At 40.9% G+C, this 12,405-nt stretch overlaps 1 protein-coding gene across 1 annotated transcript in view; it reads left to right on the forward strand.

The window, feature by feature from the left end:
* Positions 1-12,405, forward strand: part of ipo11 (importin 11) — a 711,960-nt gene that overhangs the window by 55,219 nt on the left and 644,336 nt on the right. The window contains exons 3-4 of the mRNA XM_067986592.1: positions 1,933-2,033; positions 10,988-11,060. Of these exons, the coding sequence (XP_067842693.1) occupies positions 1,933-2,033; positions 10,988-11,060 (174 nt within the window). The remainder of the gene's footprint in view (positions 1-1,932; positions 2,034-10,987; positions 11,061-12,405) is intronic.

The raw sequence follows: 12,405 nt of genomic DNA on the forward strand, positions 1-12,405 counted from the left end.
GTTTCTCCTTATTTGCTCTATCAAAACCCCATTTAATTTTGAATACCTCTATTAGGTCTTCGCTTAATCTTCTGTGCTCTAAGGAGAACAGTCCCAGCTTCTCCAATCTCTCCACAAAACTGAAGTCCCTCATCCCATGTCACGTCCTGGTAAATCACCTCTGTACCCTCTCCAAGGCCTTGACATCCTTCCTAAAGTGCGGTACCCAGTATTGCACACGATACTCCAGCTGTGGCCTAACCAGTGATTTGTAAAGGTTTAGCATGACTTTGTTGTTTTTGTGTTCAATACCCCTATTTACAAAGCCAAGTACCCATACACTTTCTTAACTGCCTTATCACCTTGCCCTGGTACCTTCAAAGATTTGTGAATATGTCCCCCCCCCCCCCCTCAAAGTAGTACCATTTATATTATAATGCCTCTCTGTTGTTCCGCCCAAAGTGCATCACTTCACACTTATCCATATTAAATTGCATATGCCATATGTTTGTCCATTTCACCAGTCTGTTTATGTCCCGAAGTCTGCTGCTATCCTTCTCACTATTTACTACTTTGCCAAGTTTTGTATCATCTGTAAACTTTGAAATTGTACTCTAAGTCCAGGCCATTTATATATAAAACAAGAAAAGCAATAGTCCTAATACTGATGCCAAGGGGACCCCACGGTATACTTCCCTCCAGTCAGAAAAACATCAGTTCATCACTACTCCCTGCCTCCTATCCCACAACGAATTAGGTACCCAAGTTACCACCGTCCCTTTAATCCCATGTGCTTCTGTTTTCCGAATAAGTCTGTTATGTGGTACTTTATCAATTGCCTTTTGAAAGTCCATTTATACAACATCTATTGCACTACCTTCATCAACCTTAATCTTAATATTTTCTGCATAACTATAGATCTTAACCACCGCTCCCATTTTCCCTGACAGCAGCTGCTGGTAATGGAGAATGGCTGCATCAGAGCCACTGGGAGGGGAGGAGGCGTGGGCTGGTGCTTGGGGTGGGGATCCCCTATAGGTTCACAGCCGGTGGAGTGTCCCGCGCCCCTGGTGTCTACCTGCCTTCCGCCACACTCCCGGGCCATGGGATCCTCCCTATCCTTGCTAGATTTTCCATGCTTCCCCCCTCCTCTGCTATTCTGTGTAACCATTTGCACCTCCTCTGGACCTATCTTTTGTTTCTATACATGTCTCATTATCACCTTATTTTTCTTTGCACCATCATCGTTTAATTAGAACATAAGAAATTGGAGCAGGAGTAGGCCAATCGGCCCCTCGAGCCTGCTCCGCCATTCAATAAGATCATGGCTGATCTGATCCCAACCACCAATCAAATTGGTGGTTGGGATAATTGTAATTTAATCACTCCTGCCCTCTACTCCCTATCATACACACCTCCCTTTGGTTCTTTCCCTGCCCCCCTTTTCCCTGGCTCTGCGTTTGCTTAAAAGCTGTTCATCCCTTAACATCTTCCAGTTCTGATGAAAGGTCATCGACCTGAAACGTTCACTCTGTTTCTCTCCACAGATGCTGACCTGAGTGACTTCAGCATTTCTGTTTTTATTTCAGATTTTTGTATAAGTTGCTGATAATCTTGTTAATTTCAGCGAGGACATGAATTTTCAGTGTGACATTTATATAATTAGATGTTGATTGCCAGTACCAGGAAGGCTCAATTTCACTTTAGAGAAGAACGCCATAATTCATCAGAAAACCAACATAACAATCAACAGATAAGCTGGTTTGATTTCTGAACCCAATATGATGGCCACTATGCAAGTACAGAATTTCAAAACCTGTTTAAGGAGAAGTTAAGCATGGAGGAAGAACAACATTTCTGATGTAAAGCGTACACCTGTATCTGGCTAATTTATATAGTTTTTAAAAATCTGCCAAAATCATTCTGATACATTAATGTATTGTATTTTTACAGACTATCTTCACTAATCACACACTAGATGTAAATGTACGGTGGCTTGCTGTGTTGTACTTCAAAAATGGAATTGATCGTTACTGGCGACGTATTGCTCCACAGTAAGTACTTCAGTTGTGCCTTAGGAATCTTAATAAGCTTAAGATTTGTTTCCAGGTTTATTGAACATTTAGGCGATCATAAAGATTTCCAGTATCCTTAGAACAAACCACTTGGGTGCCATGGTGTTGGGTAAAAATGCAATTAAGTGTACCTGGTTAGCCCGATGAGTTCTCTATCTTTCCTGTATGGTATTCCTCATTTAGTCTCCCGTGTTTGTGGTTTTTCAGTATATTGGACTGTGGGGAACATAGTAGAAAGGATCTACCCGTTGGTGAAGACTTGGTGGAAGGGCAGAAATTGATAGAAAAATGAAAAGATTGGAAAATGCAGAAAAAAACCTTGAAGTAGGGGGGGAATTAAAAGAACTTGAGGTCAAATAACACATAACAATTGAAGAGTAAATTGAAAGGAGATCAGAAGAAAAACTGAAAAAAATGAAGTACAAAAATGAAATTGTCCTGAAATTGGGAAAGACCTCCCCATGACATTCAATGACATTACCATCGCTGAATCCGCCACCATCACCATTCTGGGAATCACCATTGACCAGAAACTCAACTGGACCAGCCACATAAATGCTGTGGTTACTACAGCAGGTGGGATGCTGGGTATTCTGTGGTGAGCGGCTCACCTCAGAGCAGCTTTGGGCAGTCAACCACCTACAAGGCACAAGTTAGGAGTGTGATGGAATACTCTCCACTTGCCTGGATGGGTGCAGCTGCAACAATACTCAAGCTCAACACTTGAGTTTGGTTCACCCCAAGTGACATTAAGAAGCAACTGATTGCACTGGGTGCAGCAAAAGCTATGGGTCCCGACAGTATCCTGTCTGTAGTGCTGAAGACCTGTGCACCAGAGCTAGCTGCTCTGCTAGCCAATCTGTTCTAATATAGATATGAAACTGGTATCTACCTGATCGTGTAAGATTGCTCAGGTATGTCCTGTTCACAAAAACCAGGATAAATCTAACCTCGCTAATTGCCGCTCTATCAGCCTCCTTGCAATCATCAGTAGAGTGATGGAAGGAGTATCTATAGTCCCAGTAAATGACGCTTACTCACGAATAACTTGCTTACTGAAGCTCAGTTCAGTTTCTGCCAGAGCTCATCACAGCCTGATCCAGACATGGACACAAGGGCTGAAACCAAGAGGAGAGGTGAGAGTAGCTGCTCTTGACATGAAGGCAGCATTCAACCGAGCCCTAGCAAAACTGAACTTAGTGGGGATGAAGGGAAAAACCCTCTAATGGCCAGAGTCATACCTGACGCAAAGTAAGATGGTTGCAGTTGCTGAGGGCCAGTCATCACAGTCCCAGGACATCATTGCAGGCATTCCTCAGGGAATCATTCTCAGCCCAACCAACTGCAGTTGCTTCTTCGATGACCTTCCCTCCATCATAAAGTTAGGATTGGGACGATTTGCTGATGATTTCACAATGTAAGCTGCACACACAGTCTCTCTAATAAATAAGCAGTCCATGCCAACTTCCACAAGACTTGGCAACATCCGGGCTTGGGCTGAAAAATTTGCAGATGACACCAAAATAGGAGGGGCACTGGAATCAGAAGAGGCATCTCAGAAATTACGGAATGAGCTAGACAAAATGTTTCTAGGCAAAACAGCGGCAAATGAAATGTGATGCATACATGATTATAGCAGATGGGAAGGCAAAAATCTTTAGAGCAGCAGTGAGGACAGCCAATGGAATGTTGAACTGAAAGTCAAAACAGTGGAATATAAGTTGGAGGAAGTCTTGATCAAACTGTAGTGCTCTGGTCAGACCTCACCTTAAGTACTGTGCCCACTTCTGGTCGCTAAGAAATAATAAACTAGCATTTAAATAGTGAGAAACAACAGAGAAGAACCATGAGACTAATCCCTCGCATTAGGGGTCTGAATTATGAGGAAAACTGGAGAAACTTGGTCTTTCATCTTGGAAAGTTGGTGTACAAGAGATGATAAAGAAGTACACAAGGTAGTTGAGGGACTGGAGAAGGTAAATCTAGAATATTGCTTTAAATTAAACTGCATTAGTATGGCAAGGAGTCATCGGTTGAAACTAATAAAAGGTCAATTTAAGACTGATACAAAGTTATTCTTCACACACAGTGATCAACATAAAGTGATCTTTCTGATAGAGTAGTGGAGTCAAAAACCATGGAGTTATTTAAGAAACAACTGGATACAAGCATGGGGGGACTATAGATTCTTTCTGGATGGATGAATTAAGATGAGCTGTATCGCCTTTCTCATCTGTAGTAACTCTGTTAGCTAACATGGAAAGAATAGTTTGCAATACTAGTCCTTTCCATAGCAATCAAAGGTCGCTTGTAGGCATGAGAGAGAATTGAAAAAAAAACTTATTGCTCAGCTCACAATTTACACTAAATGTCAAAGGTTTGTATTGAAGTACAATCCCCACCACTTAAAAGGTGCACATTTAAAACGGGCAATCACTTATATCGGCCAAAAAGCGATGGGCACTATCCATTTGCATTAATGTCAATTTCAAAGCTGCCGGTTAATAGTGTCTTAAGTGCTCCATTTACTTTGGGCAAAAACAGTTGTGTTTACTCACTAGTTCGCAGACTTCACTTCCACTCGGCTTCTATTTCTTCTACAATTTAAAATGCAGATTTAGAATCACAGAAAAATCTTCCAAAGCCACGTCCACAGCATAGGAGATAGTAGGTTGGAGGAAGAGATTTACAACTCAATTGAGTGGTGGTATTATAAACCGTGATGGTGGAACTTCAGCAGTTTGTTAGTACCTGAACCCTCAGATTAGGTCACTGCCGCTCTCTACTGCCCAACAGTACTGTGTGCGATATGAAATTTGTTTTGAATGTCTACTGGTGCTATTTCTTCGTTTTTTTTCCTCCACTGACATAGAGCAATGATGCAAACTGACTTGGGATTTGACAGAAATTTGGTTAGTGAGGTAAAATACTGCAAGACTTAGTGGAATATAATTTTTTTCATATGTGACTTAAAACAAATCTTTTTGTATATACAAATTCTGCTCAGCAGCCACTCATGGGCAACTAACTGTAATGATTTTTAACTTTATTAACGCTACTGTGTTATAAAGGCCATCGCATTTAGTGGCCGAACTGCGTTCACATGAATGCGCCAGCTATAACAGGTGGGGTCTGTATTATGATCTTTACCAGATAAGAAGTATGCTAAAGTTGTGGGAAGAGAATTTCCCAAATCTTCAAACTTGAGAAGTGCTAGACAATGTCTGGATGTTGTTGGCTTTGTACTTGATGGATGAAAAAGAGGAGCATTTAAGTGGTAAAATTATGCTCCAGCAGTCTGGTTGAGAGTTGATTAAACTTGCACCCAACTGCAGAAGAAGGGATTGAGAATCTAACTTGTGACCATCTTTCCTTCAGATGAGAAATTAAACTCAGGTCGTGTCTGCTTGATCCAGTAGTGTTAATTGAAAAAAAGTGGGGAATCCTTCTGGTATTCTGGCCAACATTCCTCCCTCAACTAGCACCACCCAAAAACTAGTCATTCACCTTGTGACTGCTTGTGGAATGTGGTTGGGGCAGATTTGGCTGCTGTGTCTGCCTGCATAAATCACTACATGTCAAAGAAGTAATACATTTTGTGAAGTACTGAGACATTTTGACTTAATATAATTGGAAGCATATTACTATTAAATGAATGACTGACTGCCTGTGCTGGAATGATGTACTAAATGAACAACCTATATAAATGTGAAAGCTGACATATTGGAACATTAAGCCTATTTTATTGGATTCAGAGTTGTGCAGTTAAGTTGTGAATTAACATTAAGATTGCTTTGATTCTGTCGTTCTGAATCGAGGATGCTCAGCTAAGTTGCAGAGAAAAAATTATTCATCAGTTTCTACCATTATGTTATTTTCTTTCCTTTTTATATTCTTGCTGCCATCAAACGTTCCTTGAGTGGGCTTCTGACATTGTACTCAAGAGTACCTTCTTGAGTACAATGCGGCTTGAGCCCTATATGATTTATCTTTCCGTACCAAAATGACAGCGATTGAGATGGGGTCTCGCCATGCTCAGATCAGCAGATGCAAGCCTGTATTTTACCACTCAGACATAGAATCATAGAAAGGTTACAGCATGGAAGGAAGCCATTCGGTCCATCGAGTCCACACCGGCTCGTCCCACTCCCCCGTCCTATCCCCGTAACCCTGCAAATTTTTTCTTTTCAAGTACATATCCAGTTCCCTTTTGAAGGCCGTGATTGAATCTGCCTCCACCACCCCCACTGGCAGTACATTCCAGATCCTAACCACTCGCTGAATAAAAAGTTTTCCTCATGGGACCTTTGGTTCTTTTGCCAATCACCTTAAATCTATGACCTCTGGTTCTTGACCCTTCCGCCAATGGGAACAATTTCTCTCTATCTACTCAGTCTGGACCCTTCATGATTTTGAATACCTGTATCAAATCTTCTCTCAACCTTCTCTGTTCCAAGGAGAACAACCCCAGCTTCCCCAGTCCATCAACGTAACTAAAGTCCCTCATCCCTGGAATCATTCTAGTAAATCTCCTCTGCACCCTCTCCAAGGCCTTCACATCTTTCCTAAAGTGAGGTGCCCAGAACTGGACACAATACACCAGTTGTGACCGAACCAGTGTTTTATAAAGGTTCAGCATGACTTCCATACTTTTGTACTCTGCCTCTATTTATAAAGCCCAGGATCCCGTATGCTTTTTTAACCGCTTTCCCAATCTGCCCTGCCACCTTCAATGATTTGTGCACATATACCCCCAGGTCTCTTTGTTCCTGTGCCCCATTTAGAGTTGTGCCCTCTAGTTTATATTGCCTCTCCTAGTTCTTCCTACCAAAATATATCACTTCGTATTTTTCTGCATTAAATTTCATCTACCACGTATCTGTCCATGCCACCAGCCTATACTCTTGGAAGTCTATCACTATCCTCCTCACTGTTTACTACCCTTCCAAGTTTTGTGTCGACTGCAAATTTTGTAATTGTGCCTTGTACACTCAAGTCCAAGGCATTAATATATATCAAGAAAAGCAGCGGTCCCAGCACTGACCCCTGGGGAAACACCACTGCACACCTCCCTCAAGTCTGAAAAACAACCATTCACCACTATTCTCTGTTTCCTGTCACTTAGCTAATTCTGTATCCATGTTGCTACTGCCACCTTTATTCCATGGGCTGCAGTCTTGATGATAAGCCTAGCATGTGGTACTTTATCAACACTTTTTGAAAGTCCATGTACACCACATCAACTGCATTGCCCTCATCTACCCTCTCTGTTACCTCGTTAAAAAACTCTTATCAGGTTAAACACGATTTGCCTTTAACAAATCCTTGCTGGCTTTCCCTAATCAATCCACACACGTCCAAGTGACTTAATTCTGTCCCAGCTTGTCGTTTCTAAACGTTTCCCCATCACTGTGGTCAAACTGACTGGCCTGCAGTTGCTGGGTTTAATCCTTGCGCCCTTTTTGAACAAGGGTGTAACATTTGCAATTCTCCAGTCCTCCGGCACCACCCCAGTATCTACGGATGTTTGGAAGATTATGGCCAGTACCTCCGCAATTTCCACCCTTAATTCCCTCAGCAACCTGGGTACATCCCATCTGGACAAGGTGACATCTACTTTAAGTATCGCTAGCCTTCCTAGTACCTCTTCTTTGTCAATTTTTAGCCTATCCAGTATCTCAACTATATCTTCCTTTACTGAGACTCTGGCAGCATCTTCTTCCTTGGTAAAGACAGATGCAAAGAATTCATTTAGTACCTCAGCCATCACTTCTGCCTCCATGAGTAGATCTCCTTTATGATCACTAATCGGCCATACCCCTTCTCTTACTACCCGTTTACTGTTTACATGCCTGTAGAAGACTTTTGGATTCCCTTTTATGTTAGCCGCTAGTCTATTCTCATACTCTTAGCCCCTCTTATTTCCTTTTGCACTTCCCCTCTTCCCCATAGCATGACCGCATTAACTGTTTGCACCACCAGCTACAAAATAAACTTTTTTATTAATGTAATAATGAGAAAATACTGTTCATTGTAGAGAACCATTAGTTTACAGATAATTTCAACTGTGGAGTTATTAAATTATGCCTTCTGACTTTGGCACTATGTTTTTGATTTTTACAATTTCTTAAAGAAATAATTTTCTCAGCTTTGTCAGCAAGCTGTCCTTTGGCTGTAATGGCTGATCTGTTTTAACAAGATTTCTCCTGGGCTGTTGTTAGTATCTGGGAGAGTTACTTAATGAGCCACGATTAATTCCTCTACTGGATTTTTCCTCCCATTCTGAAAGTGTGTATCAGCTTAGCTTAAAAGCTCAAAATACTATGGAAAGATTTAGTTGTTTAGGCTGTGATTTGAACTTGATATCTTGAAAACTGCTGGGCTACACGCATAACCACGACTTTGATATCGATATTTTGTTTTCTCCAGATATATGAAAAACTCTAAATAATACATGCAGCAAATAATTATGGGAATAGTAAAGCAACAAGGCCAATATGAAACAAGAATGTTGTATTCTGAAACTATACATTTGAGCACTACATGATTATGGTACTTTGTGATAACATTACAAAAACTACTCTTTCCCTGACTGCTTTGATAATTTCATCACAATCAAGCAGTTCTGTACCAAATAATGCTTTTTCCACTTGAGTTCCTGATAGTGATCACATCACATGAATAGCAGATTTGGTATAGTTAGGGAGATGCACATTTAGTAGCCATGGCACATGCATGCATTAATGCATAGATTACAGAAAACATCAACATTTCCCGTAGGGATCTTTTTTGGAGGAAATTGCGGAAATGGGGTGGCATCAGGCTAAAGAGGGATTTAAAGATGAAGATTTAAAATTTCAAGTATTGGAGGACAGAGAGCCAATGTAGATCAGTGAAGACAAAATGATGGGAAAGTAGGACAGGGTAAATACAGGAGAGTTTTGGTCAAGTTAGAGGTCATGGAGACCAAAGGATGTGAGGCCACCAAGGATAGCGTTGAAATAGCTAAATCTGAAGGTGATAAAGATACGAATAAGAGATTTTAGCAGTTAAGGTGCGTAGATGGTCAGTGTTTTGGAGGTGGAATTAAGCAGTCTTTGTGATGGAAAGGATATGGGGGTAGGGGTGCAGTAAGTTGCAAGGGAGGGAGCAGAGTCTGTAGCAGAGGAAATAGTCGATGGCTTTGGTCTTACCAATATTCAGCTGGAGGAAGTTATGATTCATTCAAGATTTGACGTTCGTCAAGCAGTATGATAGCAAGGCGGTCGAGATGTTTGGTGGAGAAATAGAGCTAGGTGTCATTGGCACATATGAAATCTGATACTATGTCTGCACGGATGATGTCAAGGCGGGTCAGCAAGTAGATAAAGAGAAAAGGGCTAAGAAAATTTCCTGGTGGGACTCCATAGGGAGAGAGTGCGGGGAATGGGAGAGAAATCCGAGCTGGAGATGTGTTGGCTATGCTTGGATAGATAGGAATGAAATCATGGGAGGGTAGTTCCATGGATCTGAATAATGGAGGATGGATGTTCAGGAGGTTGCCATGGTCAACCCTGCAGAGTGGTCAAGGAAGATGACTAGGGATAATTCATAACTGTCAAAATTACAGAGGATGTCGTTCGTGACTTTGGTGACAGTCATTTTGGTGCTTAGAGAAGGACAGAAAGCAGACCAAAGGGATTTGTGTAGGAAATTATGGGAAAGAGAGACATGTAGCTGGGAGGCGACTGCACATTTGAGGACCCTAGAAAGGAAAAGGAGATTGGAGATGGTTTGGTTGGTAAGGATGGAAGAGTTGAAGGTGACATTTTTGAGCGTGATAATGGTGGTTTTAAAGGGGAGGTGCATGAGAGGAGAGAGTAATTGATCTCCCTCTCTTGACCTTCCTTTCTCTCGACCCCTCCCTCCATCTCTGTCCCTGTCTCTCTTTCTCTCTCTCGACCCCTCTCTCAGCCCCCTCGACCTTTCTAGCTCTCCACCATGCTCTCTCTCTCTCCATCCTCTTTTCTTGACTCCTCATCTTTGCCACCTCGCTCTCTTGACTTCCCTCTCGCTGTCTCGACCTCCCTTGCGCGCACTCTTGACATTTCTTGACCGTCTCTTTCTCCTCTCTTGACCACTGTCCCCCTTGACACCCCATGGCTTCCCTCTCGATTCCCTTCTCTCCATCCTTTTTTCCTCACTCTCTCTACTCTTTCTCTCTACCCTTTCTCTTTGCCCCCTCACTTGATTTCCCCTCCCCCGACCCCCTCTTCCCTTTGCTCTCTCGATCGACCTCCCTTCGCCTTTTTCTCAGATAGTAAAGTACTCTTGATTTGCTTATATGACTTTTAACCAAATCCTTTCTGGTGCAGCATTAAAACATTTTAGCTGTGATATTCTATCTTTCATGCAAGAGTTGCTGTCAGTGCTTGTATGCTGTAATATTGCTTCTCATTAGGTTATTGTATGTGTTAAATGAAGTATATGCGAAGGATTCGAAAATTTCATTTCCACACCGTTCACCTGAGGAAGGAGGAAGCCTCCGAAAGCTTGTGGAATTTAAAATAAATTTGTTGGACTATAACTTGGTGTTGTAAAATTGTTTACAGAAGTATTTTAAGGCATTGTAATGTTTTGTGAAGATTTGATACACAAATTGGAGCATCCTATGACTTGGAATCTTTGAAGTCAGCAAACATTACTGCAAATCCAGATAGCAAATTCTAGAAAGCAGAGGGATGGGTCGATCTGTATTTTTTTCTCAAATGATAAATCAATTCACCTAGTCTTGTCAGTACTGAGCAGATTTTTAGTTTGATCAGACTCCTGATGCTACTGTCAAATTTATTTAAATTTATAACCACCACTATTAAGTTTTGTTCAGAGGTATATCATCTTTGACTACTTATAGGCTACAGTGGGTACAACTAATTTTTTTTGGTTACTTACAGTGCTCTATCAGAAGAAGAAAAATCCTCATTGCGTGCAGGGCTCATTGCAAATTTTAATGAACCAGTGAATCAGGTTGGTGATGAAATAAATTCAGATGGATTTCTACATGTTATTTGTATATGACAATTTTGTTTTGCCCTTCCATGGAAAAAATTACCCTGCTTTTGGTCATAGCATAAAAGAAAGGAAGAAAAATTGTGATAAATGGCTATACAACACTAGTATTGATAATAAGTGCCTTGTTCCACCAACGAGAAATAAAGTGAACTGAATTACTATAATGCTGCAACTAATTTTTTTCTAAATGGTGACATTTGCTGGACTCCTAAACATTTGCATATCTCTACAAATGCATTCACAGAAGTGTTTAAATCAAAATATCTTGTTTCAGAAGGGTAAATTGGAACACCAGTGGGTGGAAAAAATGTTCTTGATCTGATGTTTGAGCTACAATTAAGATATATATGTGTAACCCTTAATCCTAATGCAGCATATGTGTATATATGTTTGTTTGTATGTATGTCTCTATGTTAATATGTGTGTATCTATATATGTATATATGATTCAATAACTAGTTTCACATAATGGAATACAATATGTATGGGTGAGCATTTAATTCAGAATTACTTTGTGGGGAGCCACTGGTGGTAGCTGTGAGCTCACATTCACTTGCTTTGTTTGTAACCATTGTAACTCCCAGATGCTGACTGCTCAAACATTTTGGGCATTGACAATATGAAAAACCTACTACCTACAAAAGCAGCAGGTGATTGACCAGATAATCTGTTAATTGAGAGAAGAATGTTATCCAGGACACAGAGAATCCCCTGACCTTTGAATAGTGCCAAGGGGCTCTTCACATGCAGCTGATCAAGGAGATGGGGCCTTGGTTTTACACCTCATCTGATTATACATTGAAGTAACTGTTATGCTTCAGTTGTAACTTTGTGGCCAGGCTGTCACTTCTCTGTATTTCTGTGATTTTAAGAGTTGATAGTCTCCAGCACAGCCTAGATCATCCTAATTAACTTCACTCGTCTGTATATTTTTAGACAGAGTTCAGGGGTAACTGCGAAGTTACCCATATTTTCTGCTGAACAAGAGTGCAATATTCTATCACTGGGTGGTTTTAGGATTTGTAGAACATGGAAATTGCTTTTTCAGTCATCTTTACCAGTTGGATGCCCCAGCATTGATTGAAAATGATGATAGATCCATGATGTTTAGCACCTTTATCCAGGTCGATAGGCATTTTTGATTTGACACAGTTTATTGCTGATAACCCTTTAAAAAGAAAATCAAATTTATTTCTTGATAATTGAAATTAGTTATGCAAAAATGTTCTTTTTCATCGGAAAGCTGATAAAAAAGGTGTGTTCATCATTTCTGGAAACTACACATTCATCTTAAAGATCTT

The sequence above is a fragment of the Heptranchias perlo genome, chromosome 1 (assembly GCF_035084215.1).
Source record: "Heptranchias perlo isolate sHepPer1 chromosome 1, sHepPer1.hap1, whole genome shotgun sequence".
NCBI lineage: Eukaryota > Metazoa > Chordata > Chondrichthyes > Hexanchiformes > Hexanchidae > Heptranchias > Heptranchias perlo.